Source organism: Calidris pugnax, unplaced genomic scaffold (genome assembly GCF_001431845.1).
Source record: "Calidris pugnax isolate Ruff unplaced genomic scaffold, ASM143184v1 scaffold144, whole genome shotgun sequence".
Lineage (NCBI taxonomy): Eukaryota > Metazoa > Chordata > Aves > Charadriiformes > Scolopacidae > Calidris > Calidris pugnax.
Window position 1 is genome coordinate 640,133 of NW_015090911.1, and position 22,536 is coordinate 662,668.

Genomic DNA, 22,536 nt, shown 5'->3' on the forward strand with positions numbered 1-22,536 from the left:
ATACATACTGAGCTTGATCTGACAGCTAGACATCCAGTAGGAGATGCTGGAAAGACAGGCCAAGATTTTAGTTTGAACAGGAGTCAGTGCTGCAGTAGAGAAGTTAGATCTGCAAGCTGTCACTATAGAAATAGTAGCTGAATTTGTGTTGGTGGATAAGGCTTCTAGGGACAAGCCTTGGATGAAGAAAGGAAGAGAATCCAGGGAAGAGACCTGTTTCTGTCACCATATGGATGGGGAAGAGGCACAGGAGAGGACAGTGTAACCAAAGCTGAAAGTACAGGGTATATCATTATTATAAATACATGCAAAAGTACGTGAAAATTATGATCTCTCATAAAGGAGGACATGGAGGTCAAGCAAATCACAATGGTAAAGCTGAAGAGTTGACAGGAAATATTTTAAAAGAACCAGAAAAGGTCTCTTGGCAGGTAGATACAGAAGGAACTTTTGGCCTGCTCAAAAGTAAGGGATTTGGGGAAAGTTATTTCTCAGTTGATTGTGCGAAAATTGGAAAGTTGTAGACCTTAGGAGAAACAAGTGCCTTGCATAGAGAAGTGGTCTTGTGATGGACGGTGGTCAGGCACCTGTCCAAGGAAAGGTTAATAAAAAAAATTGAAAAAAAGGAGAAAACTTTCATAAAAGAAAGTTGCCTTTTGAAACTATTAGGCAACATATGTTGTGTGAACAGGAAGTCACAGTAGAGCAATAATCCTGACAGCTGTGGAGAAACAGGAGTCTGCCGCAGGAACGAACGGCTCGAGACCTGACAAGAATGATGATGGATGCCCCGTTGGTAGTACACGAGGACAAGGCAAGAGACGTTTAAATTGGCTGAACCACAGGAACAACTTTGAGTTGGCATCGCAGCCGGACAAATGAGGCCAGTCCTAATGGTGAGAGAAATGGGAGGGGGGGGGAGGCTGAAGGAAGATGGCAGCGGTGCACCCCTCCTTCCCAAGGACGAGGGCTACATCGTCATCTCACCACCAGGTGGCTGCATTTCTCTGTCAACATCCAAGGCCCGAAAGAAGCTGCGCACCATGAAAACGAGAATGGGGACAGAGACCACTTGCAGGGTTTGGCCCATCGCATTCAAAGCGCCTTAAGCATTTTCAGGCCCTGTAGGGGAAAAAACAGTGTGTGATCCATGTCTTGATCAAGTGGAAGTCACTCGACAGGTCCTCACTAGTCTGCCGAGCCATGGTAACTGCCCGTGGACCACCTCATCGCTCGTGGGAGGTACAAGGCAGCACCACATAACTTAGCTGACGATGAAGAGCATGAAATTCATAATTTTCTACTTGTTTTTCCTGTGAACTAAGAGTAGGTACATAGACTGCTGCTGAGGCTCAGCCAATTCATGGAAACACATCAGGGCATGGGAACTCAGGTATGAATCTAGGATGTGCGTTTAGTAAGAGCTAAAGTGTGATGCTTTTGCAGCTGCTGATTCAAGAACATTTCTAGAACAGCTATTTGAGCCAAACAAATTGACAGAAAAAATGGTCCCATAAAAAAATGACTGATGAAGTGGCAAAATTCCTCATTGTTTCACACGTATTAAGTTCAGTTGATGTCAGCAGGATGGAACAGAAATTTGCTCCCAAGTGGCCAGGAGATGAGCATTTTTTCTTTTCAAAAGTGTGCTGAAAATAGGAAGGCTGAGGGTACTTTGGGTATAGTAGATGTAGATGAAATCTTCAACTCTTCTTGGGTAGTCTCTCCCATCTTCCTCTCACCTCTGTTACCTGAGTTTGCAAGTTTTTTGGGACAGGAACTGAATTTTTACTGCATGTTTTTGTGGTACCACACCCTGTGGAACTGCAATTCCTGATGTCACTTTATACATATTATCACCCTGAGTCAAAGTTTGAAAGAAAATAATTAAAAGTACCTCTTTTGTCTCAGGAAAAATGCCCATGGTATTTCACTATGGGGTGTCAGCATCAAGCCCAGCATCTGGTTTTATTAGAAGGAATCTTTTAGGAAGAAACTCCTAAAACTATTGTAATACTTAAAATAGTTGAGACCCCCATCTGTAAGGAGATTTTTTTCAATACTGTCACTGGTAAATGTACTATTTTTAATCTGATTTGTGTAAGATGGGGTTCCAAAAAATGAGATCTTGATGATTTGCTACTTTTAGAAACCTTTTCCCTTGCAAAGAATTTTCCATTTTTGTCTCTGCAAAGACCTAGAGACAATCTGGCAGGCCCACTTTAAACTTATTTGGATAAATTCATGAATTTAGATAAGAGTCTCTTACTGAAAGGAATATTTTACATTCTTAAATATATTTTATTGAGCTTTTCTGTATCGTTTCCAAGTTGTTGGCATGCTTCTTAGCCTTCCATGATTTACATTGTGAATAATTAGTAATAAAAATAATGTACTATCATAATAAACCAAAACATGTTGGACCAGATTGTCTTCCATTGACAACAGTGGAATGCCTTACGTTCCTCTGGGACTCTGTGATCGTATACAAATATAATTTTGCATAGAAAATCCAATTCCATTTCTACTTCCTTGAACTATCAGGTTTAAAATCACATATTACTAGATATTTGTCCAAATGGAATGATCCCTCAAACGTTTCCTAGACGATTCAGTAGCTGGTCTGTCTGTCTTTCAAAAACTAGATGTAGGTCACCATATTTATGCCTAGGTAGGCACTTCTGTACTAGTACTGAATGCTGCCCATCACTGCATGATTTGTCTGTAGCTTCTGGTGCCATCACATGAACATGCTGCTCTCTGCTGAATGCTAGTGAAAAGTTCTTTATCCTTCATCTACAGGCAGGGACTCTTTGGGGAAGGAAAACAAAGAAGCCCTTGGACAGAAATTTCTACTCGATTCATTGCTCTGAAACTTGAAAGGTTGCGCTCATGGTGAGCATGACCCAATGTTTTTGGCATCTGAGAGCCATATATCTTTTTTCAGGTCATCAAAACTTCTGGTGACAGAACATAGCATCCCTTAGGGTTCTGTGCCTGTGTGAAATGACAGTGTCATCCTGGCCTTTCCACTGATGAGTTAAGCACACCCAAGGCCCTGCATGCCTGAGCTGTTATACATCCTTCCTGGAAGATGAGTTGCAGAGCATAGATAAATCATCCCTCCTCCTCAAGCAGGGCACAGGGTGGCAAAGGTTGGACTGATCCTCACTTGCCCATGTCACAGAGGTACTCACCGGCATTGTCTGGCTGCCATGCAAGGCATTGATGGCAGCTTGGGCCTCAGCGTGAGATGAGTACTTCACAAATGCACACCCTGGAAGAGGAAAAAGGAGAGAGGTAAGAAAGGTTGCATGGGTACCATGAAAGTCCACCTAGCTGAGTATACTCTCCTTAGAACTAGCCAATAAAGATGCTTGTGGAAAAAGCATAACAAGCAAACGTGCTTCTGGTTATTCCTTCCCAAACTCCAGTCATCAGCAGCCTGAGGACCTCTTGAGGCAAAAGTGCATGCAGAAACCCCATGCTGCTTTTATGGGGCATTGACAGACCTGAACTTGGCAAGTACATTTTGAATCCACTTATGATTTGACCTCTACAGTTTCTCATGGCAGAGCATTGCAAAATTTTACAATTTATTGCGTGGAAATGAATTTCTTTTTATTTTACTGGACTTAATGATAAATGCTCCTCCCTCTGGTGTTATCAGAAAGAGTAAGGACTTATGTAACAGTTACCAGGAAGCTGCATGTACTTGTTACAGGCAACCACAGGACAGCTGTACAGAGGCATTCGGATTACTCCAAACCCACAAGGTACCTTATTGTGTCCCTGTCTGGTAGAGCTCCATGACAGAATGCTCAGAGCTTGTTTTGGCTCCAAGAAGCTTGGGTGTGACAAAGTATGAGAGAGCTTCTGATGAAGAAACAGGGCTGAGAGAGATCCACATGTGAGGACTGCCATCACCAAAATTTAAATCTTGGTCTTTCATAGCTGCAGTGCTACTGCCTGCATAGGCGTTCTCCTCTGGACATTAGAGACATGTAGGCAAGCGCTTCTCCAGCCTGCATTGCCATGTAAGGAATCTCATACTGAGCTCTTACATAAGGTTTTAGGGCAGAAAGGTGCATTTATGAATATGTGCCAGAGTGCAAAAATGATCAACACTTCAAAGGGTCACATGCACCACTAGAGTGGGGGAAAGTACTGCTAACACTCTTAGCTACAAGCAAACTGACTCAGAGAGAGGAAGAGTAATTTCCATATGCTAGGGCGGTGTTTGGAACAGATTGGGAGAGATCTGAGAAGTTCTGGCTTCTATCCTCTTCTATTACTACCAAAGACTTGTGAGCTTTACATCAATTTGCAAAACCCTAGTTGTTTCCCTGAAGGGGAAGATCACTGCAGAGGGGATGTCAGTCCTGACAATGGGACAGCTCTCCTTCATGGCCTTTGTAGCCTCTTTAGAAGGTCCACACACCCTTATGGATCCATACTATGCAGGGTGAAAACTGCAGCCCCACTTGTATGAGCCCTAAAGGTCCCCACAATCATCAGTGCAGGCTGATGGTATGGAGATTGAAGAAAGCAGAGATAACCCCTTCTAAAAATAATGCACACATATGAAATTAGCTTGTAGTTAGGAGCCCTTCACTTTGCATTGCTCCCTCAGCACTGTGCTCAGGCTGTATTTCAGGAAAAGAACAACGATTGTTGCTAATAGTTGGATCTAATTTATAAGGAGCTGAGAGGAGACAATCATGAGAAAATGAGATAGATAAACTTTAGCTGGAAACAATAGGGATCAATTATGACATAATCGCAGCCCAGCATTCCCGGGCTCCTGAGATACTGCGCCTTCCTCTTCATTAATCAGAGATAATCCAGAATTAGGGTGTTTAATTATTTGCAGAGATTCTTTTGTACTTTCTGCCTCTAAAAAGAAGACGCTGATTAGCAAATATACAAAAGCTTTCCAGCTCCAGTCACCCATTGCATTTAGAGCGGGATTTTTGGCTGCAGTGTTGCTGTCATGTTGAGGGCTTCACTCTCTTCAGGTGAAATTCACCCCTATGCTGAGGAACCTGATGGATCAGTGGAGCTGGATAAAGGTGAGAATGAAGGGAGCAGCAGACATTTATCTTGTTTAATGCCCAAGATGCTAATGGGATCCCTCCTAATGCTTCCAGTCATTTTTGACTGAGCAGGGCAAGAGAAAACTCAGCTTTCACTAGCGAATGGTGGCAAGACAATAGCAGAAATCCCAACATTTTGGCTGTTTTGTTTGTGTGTTCAATGGGACAACTTCTGACCACCACATCAAATGTACATGTAATCTTCTTCCCTCCCATTCTCACCAGAACTGACTCGGGACCTCATAAGCTAAGGACATGAGCCATGCCACCCCTCTCCAGAACAATGGTATCCTTTTGACAGGAGAGTATCTGGAGTTTGAAGGGATTTTGACAAACAGAGATATATAACCTGTGCTGAACAGGGAGATACATGTGCTTAAATGTTTTTTCTTTCCTTACTTCCAGCCTGTAGAGCTGAAAGGGCTGCTCTGACTGTCTTGTCAGCTTGGACAAGACTGCAGAGTCAGGGCCTAAGGTTATAATTGCAGAGGGTGTTAAGACTCCTCTTGTGGAACTTGTGGTGCTGTGGGAAACCTCTACTTTCTGAGTTACTGAAGTAGACAAGTGCTGAATGGCAAAACAAAAAAAAAAAAAAAAAAAAAAAAACGGCTGGCCCGATACTGGGTTATTGAGAGCTTTTTATTTCCCCAAAAGTTATTTTCTTTCAGAGTCAGACTGGGGACATAAGTGCTACGTAACTTGGGCTGGCAGTCTGCTTACGGGTGAATATCACTTTAAGATACTATTGAAATATCGTGGCTAGAGTATGTGTTGATTAAAATCCACTTGACATTAACATCAAAGCAACAATAAACTAAAGCTCAAGGTCAAGCCTGTACGACTGGATAAAACCTTCTCCAATTGTTTCTCACTTCTAAAACACAGCCAACGAAAGGAGATTCCCTTCTCTCCCTCACTTTATGAGAAGCCACTGAAAACACAAAATCTACCTGTTCCTCTTGTAAAAGCATTTCATGTTTTTCTGCAAAACAACATAAATGATATATCACTGTGGTTTGCTAACAGATAAGGAATATACACGGAAACCTTAAGTACCTCTGAAGTTTTATGATGGGAGCAACATGTTGTCACAAACAGATAAGAAAGTAGCATTCAGCAAATTAAAACATTCAATCAATTTATGTACAGGGTCAAAAAGATGAAAGATGTCAGTAATTAATGTGCCTACACACAATGGCTATTAAACCACAGTTTGGACCAATTTCTGAAAAGGTCTCTCAATAATATTTTCTGTTAAATTAAATTCATTTAATATGTCACAGAAACATTTATTTTTGCTTTTTTCTAAGTACCATAAACCCAAATGAAATGTTAACAAATTTTTTTAAAAATCAGCAGTTTTGCCCTAGCTGATGTAATAAACCATGTTTTCATATTTTCATATAAAAAAACTCTTTCAGTTTTAAAATGTCTTTTAATCACTTAGCTTGGTATTTTTACACGTGTTTCAATAAAAAAAAAAGGTCTATCCAATGAATTCCCTTCTCAAAACACTAGTAAGTTTGGAAAAAAAAAAAAAAGAAAAAAAGCGGCTGTCCAGAGAGCAGCAGTGCAGACCCTGTGGGGTCAACTTCAACTTCCTCATCTGAGGACTCCTGCACTCCTGGTTGCACACTGGTGAGCTTTACACAGAGGGGTGCAGGAAGACTCCTTCCTCTCCCACCTCTCCCAGGAGAGGCAGGCTCTTCATTCCCCTTCAGGGAGAGAAATGCCTTTGTCTCAGCTCTTCTGCTACCTGGTTTTGTTCTCCAGCCACTCTGCCTACCCCTGAGTGACTCACGCAGGAGGTATTTCTGCAGACACATGAACAACATGCCTCATGGCTCTGAGCATCACCCGTGGTTTCAGGCAAGGTTCAGGGAGCTATCTGGCAGTGACTGGACTACGGTGGCATTAAAGTGGGAAGCTGTGACCTACCTTCTGAGAACATTTCTTGCATCGAGGTACCTGGAGGGCTTAGAGGCTCACCACAGAGATGGCTGGTGGGGCTTCATGTAATGGGTTGGGTAGTATTGAAGTCTATGGGATCTGATTGCTCTCTGGCACTTACACAATCTGCTTAAATCTCAATTTAGGTGGAATTTAAGCCTTATGAGTTTTACCCAAAAATAAATAGCTCACAAGAAATGTGTGTCACATATTGGTTTCTGGCAGATGGAAAACATTACAGACTGGGAATAACTTTGTGGGAGTTGTGGCTCGCCTGACTGTCTCCTAAGATAAGGGCACTAGCCTTAAGTTTTCTGTTGGATTGACTGCTCTGTGTGCACGTGTGCCTGTATGTAACCGTGTGTGTGTAAATTAGGAGCTTCACATTCTCAGTAAATAGCACCAGCAAATGGAAGCTGGCAATATTAACTCTGTCAAGGCTCAGTATTGATCCTGAACAGCTCAGTGAAATGCAAGCCTGAGACTGCAGCTCGCTAGCACTAATAATTAAACTGGTTAGCAATATGGAGCTGCCACTCAGGTTCAGACTTACAATGAAATTGTTTAACAAAAAAAAAAAGAAAAAGATAGAGCAAGTATGAATACAAGTCTGTGGGTTGGATCTCCTTTGGAACCTGTTTCTTACAGATCTCAGGCATTATTGCATTTATTATTACTCTATTTAACTCCTTTGTCATTAGATTTTGTTCCATACAATTCCAGGTGCAGGCAGACAGATTTATTTTTTTTGCTTTCCCCAATTTACTGATTTGTTCAGTGCATGGTGTGCTTAACTGCCTACTGCTCTGATGGTTGCAGCTCTTCTAGGGCAACCTAGCCTACCACTTTCCAGTGGGCCAGCACTGCCTTTGGGTGTCATGAAACTGAAGTAGCCATACAATTGGAGAAAGGTGGCCACAACTGATTTTAGCCATTTATATCAGGAAGGCTGAGCTTTGCTGACTCACATCAAACAGTTGCCCTATAATGCTGGTCTGAAGTCTATTTTGGCCACCAGTGATTTTGTGGAATAGCAATATCTTTCTCCAGTGTATCCCTGTGATTTGGATTTTTTGCCTCCCTGTTACAAAAATATGCTGGTTGATGTTGTCACATGTCAAAATATCCAGTGAGATATGAACTGTGTCAGCAAGACTGCTCTCTTCCCTAGTGCTGCACGTTCCAGCACAGTTTATGATATATTATATGCAGATCAATATTTAATGGACATATTATACTGTCAAGACAAGAGGGCTTCCTATTCAAATTGAAGTTACTTTGTCTAGAGAGTGATGGGAAAAAAAATGACCCTCACATTCAAGAGAAAAGCCTCATTCTTACACCTGGGCTGTAGAAAATGTTCCTTTATGTTACCCAGGTAACAAGTGATGCCAAAAAGTAGCAGAAAGAGGTGAGGCATCTAGTCTTGCAATGAAGTATTTGCATGTTTCAACCACTAAATGCACACTGAGTGTAATATTTAAATCAGCACCTGTACCCTTGCAATTATAATGACTGGCTGGTGTGTACCTATGCAATGACCAGCTGAAGAAAGGGAAGACCTGGGGCTAGTGGGTGAGAAATAAGCTGGCGAGTCAAGATGTAAAGTAGCAACCTTGGCTTTGGTTAAAGAAAGAATTTGACATGTTCAATGGGGTGGGGAGGGCATATCTTGAGCGCAAGTGAGGGACCTGTATTCAGAGGGGAGCCCTGTGAGCCAACAGCAACAGGCATCAGCTTGTGCGCGACAAGACATAGTTCATTGCAGGAGGAATGTGGTTTTAAGTGCAATCAGCTTTTCCTCTCATGGACAAAGAGACAGTGACCAGCAAAGAAATGGCTTCCCTTAGCAACTGTGACCCCTCCTAATATAAGAGATGGTGTCCTGGAGGCTACCTAGTGATCGTCACACCAGAAAATGACATATACACTGAGAAAGGGTCCAGCTTGACACCAAAGCCAGAGTGTGCTGCAAGCCATCACCTTACCTTTGCTGTTGCCATCGGGTCCACGAAGGATCGTGCACTCCTCAATGTTGCCAAAGGCCTCGAATAGCCTGCGCACATCGTCTTCCGACTGCTGCTTATTGAGCATGCCCACAAAGAGTTTTCTGTCTTCTGGAACAAAATAAAGAGATGCTTACCATATTTCAGGAGAGATGTGAAAGCCAAGATGGCTCAGTATCACATGCAAAACAAATGGTGATTTCATTGAGGTGACATATTTCAGAAGCTGCTGGTCATTTCAGGTGCTGGCTCAAAAAAACCTTAATAGCATCTGACTTTCAGTGAGTACTAGAAAATAATCTGGGAATTTTAAAAAAACCAACAAACCAAACCAAAAAGGTTTGGTTATATATAAATTCTTTAGTTGCCTCTCAGAATCTAGGCACCGAAGTCTTCCAAATGAGCTTTTTCTGATCAATTTTTGCATTCAACTTGCAGTAACTGAAATGACAACATTGCTCAGACTGCGATCCAAGAGGGATGTGGATAAAGATAGCATATAGAAAGAAAGTCCAAATGAAAAATAACGTTAAGTTAGTTGCCCTCACAACACTAAGTAACCTGTGGGATAAAAATGTTTAACGTAAGTTTTTTAAAACAGGATATACCATAGTCTGTAAATGGAGATTTGTCATTCATATCCACTCAGAGGCATATATCTACAAGTTGTATTTTTAACGTTCATTTGAAATAAACCCAAAGTTTTTTGAACATATATTGTTTTTTGAAACAAAGTTAACTTATATGATTACTTGTATCCAAGATGATAGCTCAAGCAGGTGTTATTTCATATTAAAGTAGGACATGTTATGCTAGTAGATAACTGTATTTTGAATGAGGAAGGCTATTTATGCTTGGACTTATACCAAATATGGAGATCTTAAGTCCTGAATGAAACACCTTCAGAAAATGCTGGTGAAAACAGATCAAACTAATGATTGCTGAGTTGGTAGAAACATCTCAAAGGGCACCAAGTAAGGCCTTTAGATCAGGTTGATGTTTAGAGACTAGTACCGTTACATCAAGGAAAAAAAAAAAAAATTACGTAGTTTACATTGTGTATGTAAACAGGCCATTTGCACATGATTCATAAATGTCTTATTTATCATTCATTAAACACTATGTAAATGTGTGAACCTAGAGGTTTTTTCAGAGCAGTTTACAGAGCAGATGTAACCAATTTGAATAAATACATGTAAATAAATAAATAAATAGTTTGATTTTTTAATTTATTTATTTTTAATGCACATGTTAACCTAAAGCTGAACAAAATATTGGTTTGCAACAACCCTTTCCTGGCTGACTAATTGGGCGATTTATGTCACTTTTGTTCACCGAGAAATCATTGGTGTAGGCAATCTGTTCTGCTTCAACCAGTGTTTGATCAAAATTCCCCTCTTCAAGATGCACCTGCAAATTGGCAAATTACTTTACAGCCTTGGATGAGCATAATTTTTCATGCAGTGGATATTGAGTGAGGATATTTGGAGCTTTCAATCCTGCAGTGGAGTTATCCACGTGAACAAAGAGTGTACTGCCCACTGAACAGGAGGAGTTATGTTGCCTTCAGTTAGGCTGCTGAAATGGTAGGAAAAATAAGTAGAGGAAGGTACATGTGCATTTCTGATTGTGGAAAAAGAATGGGGATAGACATATCAGAAGCAAGAAATGCACCTACTTTATGTTGGAATTGATTAAACAAAGGGACTTTTCTAGATCTTTACTGGCAACACAAAGTTCAGGCTTTAATGGTGCACAGATCCTTAACCAACACCACGTAGGTTGTCTCTGGCTCAAAAGAAAGTGCTTTGGGCATCTGAAAGATTTTTTTTCATTATCACCAAATTGACCTGCAAAAGAAATCCTCAGAGTAAAGGCATAAGCCTTTGTGAGCCAGCTACTAAAGTTGAGTGTACACTCTGGGGTTCCTCTCAGTCTAGACAAAGCCTTGGTGAAAGACTCCAGTCCAAGCTCCAATGGTTTTCCAGATATTGGAGGAAAACCCACCCAGCAAATGAGATCAGCTGTCCTGGAAGATGGGAAATATTTTAGGGAGAGGGTAGAGCAGTGGGAATGAACTGAGAATGCCACCAGCAAAAAAGCTTTGCCTAGAAAGTTTGTGTCTAGTAAATACATCCAGCACAGAGAAAGCATCTGTTATATTGTACTTTATACAGTTTCCCCTGTTTGAAATAAGCTGCATCAGCAAAAGCACTCCTATAGCTATGTAACTGTATTTTCACCAGGCTTTTTGCTAATATAAATGTATCATTAAAAAAAAATCACATCCCTCCTCTGTCAGCAAAACTCTCTAGTGTGGAACTGGCCTGAAACTGCCTTGTCTGGTTTAGTTTATGTGAAGTTTAAACCAGATGCTTTAGAAACCACTTAATTTTATATATATTTTTTTTAATTTTTATTATTATTTTAGCCCCCTTTTCTGCATGTCTTCAGGACACTAAGAGTGGTGATGCCTGTCCCCAGAGCTGGCTAGCAGGTGTGGTGCTCTGGTGAGCTGTCCACAAGGTGGCCATCAGACCACCAGGAACAGGCTCTGCCAAATGTGAAGACCACCTTCCCCAGGGGCTGCTGGTCCAGCCACTCCAGGGGAGGTGGGATGAAGAGATTCTCCATGACCAGCCAGGGCTTAGAGCTGCCTGGACATCACCTCCAGCCCTGTCTCCAAATCAGTGCCCTGTCTCCCTCCTGAAAAACTGTGCCTTGGGCTGTCAGAGGAATCATTTGTTACATCTGCTGTCTCAGAAATCTACACAATCACACACTCAGCTGATAAAAATGAGGCAGTTTAACAAGCTTTTTTTTTCTCTGAGAGGTTCCTCTAACAAATGCTGCATTTACCTTTCACATCCCAGCCCTGCCAGGGAGCTCAGCAGTGTGTTCTAACAATGCCCCTCACATATCTCTGGTGGGAAGAGAAAGGGAAGGGTTCAGCAGCTGGGACCAATCAGCACATTCCAGGTCTTGCCTAATGAGTTTATCCTCTAATGGGCTAGTATATGCCTCTTACACCCTGAGGCCTCCAACACTCTGCTCTTCCAAGTCCCAGGCAAAAAGCTGACATGCCATGCACCGGGTCAACTACTCCTGTGCTGCAAATATGTCTGAACAAGACATGAGACTGCCAGAATAAAATGAAGAGAGGATGTGCTGGTGTCAGTGGGATGTGTCTGAGTAGGTGTGCACACCACGGGTGCTCCACGCCAGATTTTTCCAGTGTCCTTGAATGGGACTTAAGGGCAGTACCTTGTGGCCAAACACTTGCTGCCATCGCTCAGACCACTCTATATCCTACAGAAACCAGAGGTTTAGGTCACACACAAACCTGGAGCAGTCCCCAAATCAAGCTGTCCCTGAGCTCTGTAGGGTGTAGGGTCCATCCGCACCACCCATACCACCCCTATGAGTCCCATGCTTCCTCCTCTTTCAGAGAGACACTATCCCAAATCTATGTGTCTCAGGAGCCACATCTGAATTTTAGACCACTGGGCAGACTCAGTCCCACTGTGACCTCCATTGCCAAGCCCAGATTGTGGCACTGAGGGGTAAAAAAAACCTTCAGACCAGGCCCTGAGGCACTCCCATAATATTGAAAACTGAGTTCAACCCAAGTCTACACCATTTTGCCATCAACAAAAAACAGGAGACTGTAGCATTCTGTGCTCCTCCCAGGAAGATGGGTAGGGAGAGAAAGGCCACAGCAAAGGCAAACCTGAGTCCCCAGAGATGTCCCCTTGGTGACATTTTCAATATCCCCATGAAATCAGGCTCCCCTCTTCTTGGCCACTCTGCCAGCTGCAGAGGCTTGTGCCCATCAGGAAAAGCTGGCTGCAAGGCACGGTGGTGAAGAAATGCAACTTGTCAGATAAATATACAGAGTCTATAAATCTCCCCGGCTGTGTTTATATGAAGCCTCGGCACCTTCCCCAGTGCAAATAGGGGTTAAATTATTCTCTGTTCTATTTGTATTTAAATGTTATGTTTCCATGATAAGCGTAAGGCAGAGGTGTCAGACGGGCCCAGGCAAAGAGGCAGCACAAGTGAAAGGTGAAATAATAGAGCGTTGCAAACCAAGTGCTGAGAGGAGACAGGAAGGGGGGACACTGGAGTGAGGGGGAGAAGGGGGAGGACGGGCACTAATTAAAGAGACAGAAGGGACAATGAGATGCAGGATGTTTGACCCTCTGTGGAGCAAGAGGACAAGAACAAGAATCACAGCAATTGTGGAGGGACTAGGGGAAAATTAGGGTCACTCACAGAGAGACATGACACAGGTTTGTGTTTATCCAGATAGCTCTCGCTAATGTATGTGTGTGCGTGGGGGTACATTTAGATAAGAGTATATAAATACACTTGTGTTCTCATATTCCTCATGCAAAACAAAGAGGTTGAATCCTTGTATCAGGAAAGTGTAAGCCAGCTTTACCATCTAGAACATTGCATCCAAGTCCTTGGAAATAAAGAGGGACAGATCTACCACCTTCGTGGCCCAGGCTAATCAGGAGGGTGAACCAGAAGATCACCACAGTCCCTTCTTGCCACGAAACCCCTTATTCTAAAACCTATCAGCCTCCCTATTTCATCCCGAGTTCATTGCCAGGGCATCACATGCGGATAGTGTTTGTGCTTCTTCGTGCAAGAACAAAACTGGTTTTTGCATATTTCTGTACGGGAGCAAGCATCTTCTGTATGCGCATGGCATTCACCAGAGCAGCTCTCTGATGTTACTCGATGCCTTTGGCTTTCTAAGCATCAGGACCAGGTTGCTGTATGGCTTCGTTTCAGAAACCAGATGCTAATTAATTCCATTATTTATATAGCTAATAATTATTTGTCCCTGCTGCTATTCCCCTCCTCCCCAAACATTGCTTGTACACACAGTGTGGGACCAGCTGCAGTGCCTCAGTCCAGGCACCAGGAAGGCCTTTAAGCTTGTGTCTTTGGCACCATGACAGAACAAATGAGCAGCCTAGAGAAGTTTTCTGTGCAGGTGTGGGTAAGAAGAAAATGATGGTGCATCTACCAGATACCAGCACATCTACCAGAGTGACAGATATGAGAGGCAGAACAGATCTTTCTTGCCCGCTCTCCTGTCTGGTCCTCAACAGGTAAGGGAGAGGATGTTGTGCTGAGGGTGTCCATTACAGAATCATATAGAATGATAGAATGGTTTGGGTTGGGAGGGGCCTTTAAAGGTCATCCAGTTCAAATCCTCAGCAAGGAGTAGTAACATCTTCAACCAGATCCAGTTGCTCAGAGTTCCCTCCAACATGACCTTGAATGTTTCCAGGCATGAGGCATCTACTACCGCTCTGGGCAACCTGTGCCAGTGTTTCACCACCCTCCTGGTAAAAAAGGTCTTCCTTATACCTCGTCTGAGTCTGCCTCCTCTGTTTAAAACCATTACCCTTTGTCCTATTGCTTCAGGCCCTACTAAAAAGTCTGTCCCCATCTTTCTTCCAAGTCCCCTTTAACTATGGAAAGGGCACAATAAGGTCTCCCTGGAGCCTACTCTTCTCCAGGCTGAAAAACCCCAACTCTCTCAGCCTGTCCTTACAGGAGAGGAGTTCCATCCCTCTGATCATTTTTGTGGCCTCCTCTGGCCTCGTTCCAACAGGCCCATGGCTTTTCTTTTCTGAGGGCTCCAGAGCTGGAAGCAGTACTTCAGGTGGAGTCTCACCAGAGCAGAGTAGAGGGGCAGAATCACGTCCCTCACCCTGCTGGCCATGCTTTGTTTGATATGGCCCAGGATACGGTTGGCTTTTTGGGCTGCGAGCACACCTTGTTGGTTCATATCCAGCCTTTCATCCACCAGCACCCCCAAGTCCACGTGGTAGGATCAAGAATCTGCCAAAGTCACAGGGAAGAAAAAGAGCTGCAAACCTGGGGTTTTTTTAGGACAATCATGGCCAAGGTATCCTCCTCAGGCCAAAGAAGAAAGGAGGAGCTATAGAGCAGAGAGGTGAGCCACAGGTGTCCTGAACATTATGGAAGTTTGGGTTGAGCTCTGAAGTCCAATCTGCAAGCTCAAACTGGCTTCTCTCTCAACCCAGAGTGCCCCACCGCTCCCCTCAACCCACGCTAATCAGGCGGATCAATAGGCTAAAAGCAGGGCATTTCCTGGGGCCTGGGGCTACACACTCCTATTGCCATTTTCACAGCAGTCCTACAGCTCCGTGATGATGATTACAGCCCTTTCCACAGGGGAAGCGATTACGAATTCTGTTGTAGCTAATTGTAAATTAGCTAATTATCTTCTCCGTGGTACCTTGCTGCAAAACACATGAACCTTGTAAAATGGAGGTGTTTCAAAAATTAGGACAGGGAAAAAAAAAACAACAACAACAACAACCAAAACCCCAACCCACTCCGGAAACAGCAGAAAGCCACTGCTACCTAACTCTAAACAATAGCAACCAAACCCTCCCTCCATCTGCACAGGCTCATAATTCCCCTCTTTTCGCTCCCCCTCCCCATATCAAACAACACCCACAAGGGGCTAATGCTGCTGCAGGCTTTAAAATGTTTGCTGAGTTCACCTGTTCCTTGCAGCTGGGTGTTGTGGGGCATCCCTAATCACATCTTAGCAGGAGCGATTTCTTTGTGCTGATCTCTTCCCCTCCTCCCTCCCCAGTTTGGTTTTACTTAACAGATTCTTTATATCCCATACGTTAGCAGATATGATTGCACAGCTGCCGGTCTCTGACTGCTGGAGACAGAGGCTTTGAGACACCCGGGCTGGAGAGAATAACAGCTAATCTGAACAGCTGTGTGATGGGGACAAGCGCAAATGAATGTAAGCCCAGGTGTGGGAGCATAATTCTCCTGTACAGAGAAGGAAGCTTCATCCCACAGGTGCGTTACTCTCCACTGTTGCATCTGAGAAACTTAGTTTGAAGGATTTCTCTTATTTAATTGCTTGGCTGCACTCTAGGCCTTGAATTGGACATGGATCCCGAGTATGGAGTGACAGAACAGCTGTGTGAGAGACAGTGGGTCTGTCTGACTCAATGTGCTGCCTCTGGCAATGGCCAATTGTGGATGTCTAGGAAAGTGTATAAGAACAGGGTAAGCAATTTTGTTAATCCCCCCAAATATTCTCCTAGACCCCAGTGCTCTACAGTTTAAGCATGTCTGGAGTCTGAAACATTTTTTGATATGTGATAAATTTTGAAGTGTCTTTCTTTGATGCAATTGTTCAGTGGGCTTTTGTACCCATGTAAACTGCGAGCATCCGCCACATCCTGCAGCAAGATGTTGTGCAGCTTAATCATGCCTTGTGTTAGGAACCACTTCCTTTTGTTTATTTTGAACACGCCACAAACTATTTTCAACTGACAGGTCCTAGATCTTGTTTTGGAAGAGAGGGAAAATCACTTCTGATCCAGTTATGGAAGAGTGGACCCATGAGGATATGCAACAGCTTGGCCAAAGCTTCTGTCTGTGCATTTCAGTCTAGTATTTGGGACTCCTGGGTCCCATCTCAAGCTGTGCTCTGGATATTGTGGAAGGCAAAATCACTTTTCCCTTAGTGTGATTTGTTATTCCTGGTACCAGAGAGATGGATGACCATGTAGTTACTGTTACTAAATACTTACAATACATCTCTGCCAAGGACAGCAGCTTCAGTAGAAATATGGGCTACATAAATTACCCAGTGGAAAAGGCAGCCTCAGTTTCCCCATCTGTAAAAAGAATAATTGGCGGTTGCACCAGGCGAAATTGGGTATTACTGAGGTTCCTCCATATTTGCCACAGGACAGAATACAGGGAGCTCTGGCAGTAACAATGAAAGGCACCTGACAGGCTGGTGGTCAGGTCGATGGCTGAACACTGACGGTTTCTCTCAGATTTAAGTGCATGGAGCTGCCCCAACTCCTTGTTCATGTAGGAGGAGTGCCTGGTGGGGTAAGTCAGAGCAGAGTTTAGTTCTGAATAGAAAGCCCTGCTTTTGAAAATTACACCAATTGTGGATTTTGGAGTTGTCTTACAGGGAGAGGCTTTCATGTCCTGCAGTGGTGTGACCACTGAAGACGGTGCCTGTGTCCAAAGAGAACACAGAGTTTGGCTGCTTTTGGCCCTGTGAGTGACTGGAAAAAAAATTAACAATTTGCCAATTGATCAACCCAGAGTCTAGGATTATGTTTTTAAATTAAGTGCATCTGGGGCTATTCTCTACTTTCAGGGTCCCCATCCATGCTACAGTCCTACCCTCCTGAGAAGAGAGATGCTTGACAGGAAACTGGAAGAGGTCCTTGGTCTGCAGCAGCTGCTAAACCATGCCCAGAAATGGTTTGAGAGAGCAGGTAAATGAGCAGGATGGCTAAAGTGCAGAGCTAAGAGAAAAAATGGACAGAGATGGAGAAGAAAGTTCAGACCAGGAGGATGAATGCCGTCTGGGCTTGGCTGGCCTGTGCTCCTGTGGCAAGACCTGCTGTCTACATGCATTGAAGTGAAATCCAACCTTAAACCTACAGGCTCATCTGGACACTTCAGATGAAAGCACACTCAGGCTTTCTCTGTGCAATTGCAACATAGGTTATGGACAAAACTTGGGCAACAGGCCAAGCAAACCCTGCCATGAAGACATACCCTAAACAATTCTTTTAACAGCAAAATCTTCTTGTACAGCCGAAAATATTATAACCCCAAGACAAATATCAGTAGTTCTGACTTGCTGAACAGTGCCGTCACAACTGTCCATTGCCAAGAGATGCTATTCCCTCTGCAGATCGTAAATGACAGGTTTTATGGTGTTTGATATTGAGCTGGGAAAACAACTCACGATGACCCACTTTGTTAGTATCCCTTGCTTAGGAAAGCTGGTGGTGAGAGCAGTCTAAAACCTGGTGTCATGCAAAGAATTTGCCTGACTTCTGCTTGGCAGATCATAATTCTTCCAAGTTTATTCATTATCTGAAACACTCAACTGGAATATTTCTCTGAAACATTCATGAGGCAATCGATGCTTTTTAGGAGAAGACTCAGAAGTCAAAATCTGATCTTTCTAAATTCAGTATATAGCCCGAACACCCACTTTCTCCTCACTGTCCCTGCACAATAGGAAGAATATCTGAATTCAAATCAGACTTCCAATCATGAAAACAATAAAAAATCCTGTCTCTTTCCCTAGATATTAACAGCCTGTGTTTGCAGTTCCTGTTTCTCGGGAAGACACCTGGAAATGTTCATGGAAGAAAAGCACCTGAGAAGATCAAGCGTCAAAGGCATACAGTTGCGTTCTAACTAAAATTTGCAGGACTTTCCATGCCTTTTTGGCTTCTTCCTCGTTCACTTCTATGGATGTTTTCCTGGCCCAGCTTGATGGGTTTCCCAAAGAAGAAGGAGATGAAGGAGAAGACCATCTTGTACTATCAAATGACACCTCAAACGAACACTGAATTACATCATGCTTTTACACTCATCTTTCAGAGACAGCTCAGATTTGAATACAACTCCTGCAGCCTTTGGTTCTGGGGAATTTAACACATCTTGATTCCTATGTGTAACATCCCCTTTTCACTCTGTGGCCACACCAGGCTGAGGCTGAGCCTGAAGGGCTATTTGGTTTTCACACTCATTCAGAGCAAAGCTTAGAAGCTTCTTGACAAACTCCTCAGGGTCAGTGGTGTCAAGGCTGGTATGTCAAGAAAATAAGTTTCAGTTCCTAAACTCATCTCACTGGTGACCTGTCAGGGCTTTGAAACCCTTTCCAGAAGCCTAGAGGCCAGGACATTAATCTGTGGTAGCACTCCAGCCTTGAGCACTGAGGACTGTTGGAACAGCAAAGACATAGGCAGGAAGCGGGGTGCGAAGGACATATTTTCTCTTGCAGGAGCTGTGACGACATTTCAGATCAAATTAAACTTCAGTTTTTAAAGACTTCAGTAGAGGTAATTGAAACACTTCCTCACAATTGCCTGAACCTAAGTGTTATCTCTCTTTTCCTCTGTATATCATCCCTTTTCCCCCAAGCCTGAGACAGCCCTGCACGGCCACAGCCTCCTTAATATTAAAGACGGTGATTAAATGGGATTCGCCAAAAGACAAAGGGCTGAAAACCTGCCAATTGTTAATCCCTCTTTCGCTGTGCTTAAAAATTCCATTTCCTTCATTTGAAGAAAGGGGGAGGAAGAAAAGAGAATTATACGCCTATGTCTAATTTAAATTCTGGCGTCGCGGGTCCTGTTCCCTTCTCCCTCTCTTGACGTCTGAATATATTCCTTTATTACCATTATTACAGCTTTCTGATTGCATTAAAATTCATCCACACGCGTCTCTCCACATTCCACTTTTCTTTTGCCAGTTTTTTTGCTAATTCCCTTTTTCTCTCCCCCCTTCCCTCCCCACTTTCAAATTATACAGAATGTCATTAAAGATCTCCACAAAATGCCTCAACTCCTTTCTCTCTTGCTTTTATAAACTTGCTGGCTTTCTTCCTCTCCATCCCCTCGTCTACAAACAAAGAAAATGAAGGAGAAGCAAAAGAATACAATAATAATAAAGGAATCCAAGCAGCATGTCTCATAGGTCTCAATAACACCTTTCCTACATCATACAGCTCCGGGCCTAATGCTCACTTCAGTTATGAAGCTGTATTTCACACAGAAGTTCTGTGTATTATTTGTTTGACGCTTGTACTTGGAATCCACAGCTAAAATCAAAAGTGGAGTGTGCCAGGCTGTGTATGTAAGCGTGGAAAGAGACAGTCCTGCCTGTAACTATAAGCAGAAAAATAAGGAGGTTGGAAATAGAAATGTAATTTCACCCTGCTTTACAGAGCAAGAACTGAAATCCTGTAAGGATTTGCCTATGGATGTGAGCAGTGGAACTGGGCATGCAGTACATGTGCCCAGTTGCAGGTGATTAGTTCAAGGTCTGAACGGGATCCACCCATCTAATCGTTCAGACATCCCACTGACTGCAGGAAGACCTTAAAAGTGAGTATTTTTCCCCACAAGGTGAATCCCTTAAAAAGATGGTGTATTTTTGCTTAACCCAGCCCCACTTTATCTAGGTGGAAGTCCCAGCCTGGGAATTTTATAGATAAAAATGAAGGCGAGAATTGGACTCCTTCCCTATATAGAATACCATCTGCCTTATAGGCATTTAAACTATAAAGTGGGGGCACGGCACAGTGCCAGTGTGATGAGGCTGGGGTGAGTGTTCACCCCTAACCTGTCCTTGTGACTCTCCTAGCCCAGCTGGGAGGAAGAAGCTGCTGTTGTGAAACTTTCATTCATTTTCCCCACTTCTTTCCAGGGTGCCTAAGCAGGGGAGGTTTTTTTTTGTGTTTTCTTTTTTTTTCTTTTTTTTTTTTTTTGTTTTTTACCATTATTTTTGTTGCTGTCACCCTTAATTACACTGATATAAATGAAATGACTGAAACTGGATGAAAAACGGAATTTTCTTTCTATGGGAAATACTGATGTCTCAAAAATGTGCTTCCACTTTGAATTGGAGAGGCCAAAGTTCTTGTGAAATGGAAATTCTTTAGTTGTGAAATGTTACAGGGTATTGTCTCAGAGGAATAAAAAGACTTTGTCTTAATAACCTCAAAACATAAAATATATAAAACAGATTGGCTGTGGTTTTCAGCCAGACAAAAGAGAGTACGTTTTCACACACTATGAATAAATGAAAGACGTTTCTGCCACAGGATGTTGCTGAACACAAAAGTCATAAATTAGCTCCAAGGAGAATGAGACAGATTAGTGGTGGTTGTGTCCACTCACTGCTATTAAGCATGAAGATCCAGATGCAAAATCTATCTTAGTCACTAAACCTCTGTCTCCTGGAAGCCGGAGGATATTAAGGGAAGGGTCACTTTTTATGAAAGCTTTACTCTTACTCTTTCTGGGCCCTGCTGGAGCAGAGGATCCTGGAGTAGACAAACCTTTGGTCTAACACAAAACGGAAGCTCTTATGTTCTTAGTGGTTTAATACAATACAGACTTGAAACAAAATTAATCAAAGAGATCCTGTTAAAATGACAGGTTCGCACCTCCTGAAATGAGAACTCGATGCATTAATTTAAAAAAAATGTCCCCTGGCAAAAATCTTATTGAAATGGACTTGTTCCAGGGGAATGCTTTGCCTTTTACAAAACTACACGTTCAGCTAGATAACTGTTCCTTTGAAATGCTTTGGCCAGCTCAACAAATAGCCCAGGAAATGAACGGGTCTGCTTCAGGATGCTGCCTGGCAGGACCTGGCTTGACTTATCCACACACTCATTTGCACCATTACTCCAAGATGCGTACGCGAAGGAACATTATATTCCAGTGATGCTACACCACTGCTTGAAATAAACATTGGGGATTCAGGGTGAGAGCTGAAGCTCATTGAAGTTAATGAAAAAGAGTGCCACGGAGCCTTGCAGGCTCCGGATCAGACCCTCAATTTCCTGAACTGCCGCTCGGTGTGTCCCCCCTGCTGCTGGGTCCTGCAGGTTCTCCCCGACGCACAACGGCGTCTTGCTCCCGTGCCAGGGGAGGGGAGGTGAGAACGGACCAGAAGGACAGCAGAGCCTGGATGATGGTGATCACGCCTTTCATGTGCGGGGGTTTGGGGGTCTGTATGTATTTCCCCAATTCCGATCTGTTTCCTTAGCCTCCTTTCACCACGCTCTTGCAATAAGGAGAAGACATCCAAAGCCCAGTGCAGGCAAAATTTGTCCTTCCTCTGTCCTGCAAGCGTGACCCCAGGTTCTAAAACATCAGTGCAGAGCAATGAGGGAATGCAGGAAAGCCAACAGAGTGGCCCGAAGTGCCAGGCAGCCGTGGCAGCGCAATATAGCAAGGTCGCAATTAAATATATAACAAACACACCCACAGACACGGAGGAACCTTCCTTTAGTGAAATCCATAATCAGCGTGCACCTGGCTGGAAGCAAGACCTGTCAAGAAGTTACCCTTAAGTGTAGGATGCCCCGTGCCCTGGTCTGGAGAACCCCCACCAGGCACTTTATCTGCCTGGACCTGGGCTCATTCCAAGCTCAGGGGAGACCTGTCCCACCCAGCGCATTGAGCCGAAGGTCTCTCCTCTCACTGGGGAAAGTGAGACTCCTTTGATGTCACTTAGCATCCCCCTGCAAACGTTTTATTGAAGATTATTTCTTCCACACACACCACCACCCCCCTCCTCTCACCGCCCCTCAACTCTCAACTCCAACTGGCTTTAAATGCCACTGTCATTTCCATCTGCTGACAGAGCTCTTTAACTGCCGCGCCGAATGGCATTCGCTAAAACCAACTAATAGAGGGAAATGAGGTTAACCTTTAAGAAAGGTGAAAATGAGCCGGGTGCTATGCCAGCAGTAACGAATAGTTCATAAACAGCCTCCTGCTACAGAAGCAGTTTACTCCAGGCTCTGGCATCGCCTGTAGCTCCTTTTGCAGGTGGGTTTTGAGGGTAAACTTGGCCAGGAGAGGCACGGGACCTCTCTGCTCACGTGGGTTGGTCAG

The 22,536-nt window shown here is 43.5% G+C and overlaps 1 protein-coding gene across 11 annotated transcripts in view; it reads right to left on the reverse strand.

Moving 5' to 3' along the window:
• Positions 1-22,536, reverse strand: part of CELF4 (CUGBP, Elav-like family member 4) — a 736,913-nt gene that overhangs the window by 95,477 nt on the left and 618,900 nt on the right. For 9 of the 11 annotated variants that reach the window (XR_001412848.1, XR_001412847.1, XM_014949393.1 and 6 more), the window contains exons 4-5: positions 9,035-9,163; positions 3,198-3,277 (exon numbers count right to left, since the gene is read on the reverse strand). Coding sequence is in view for 9 of the 11 variants with exons in the window: in XM_014949393.1 (XP_014804879.1) it covers positions 3,198-3,277; positions 9,035-9,163 (209 nt within the window). In the remaining 2 variants the exon portion in view is untranslated. The remainder of the gene's footprint in view (positions 1-3,197; positions 3,278-9,034; positions 9,164-22,536) is intronic. The other 2 variants (XM_014949395.1, XM_014949392.1) reach the window with 1 other exon arrangement.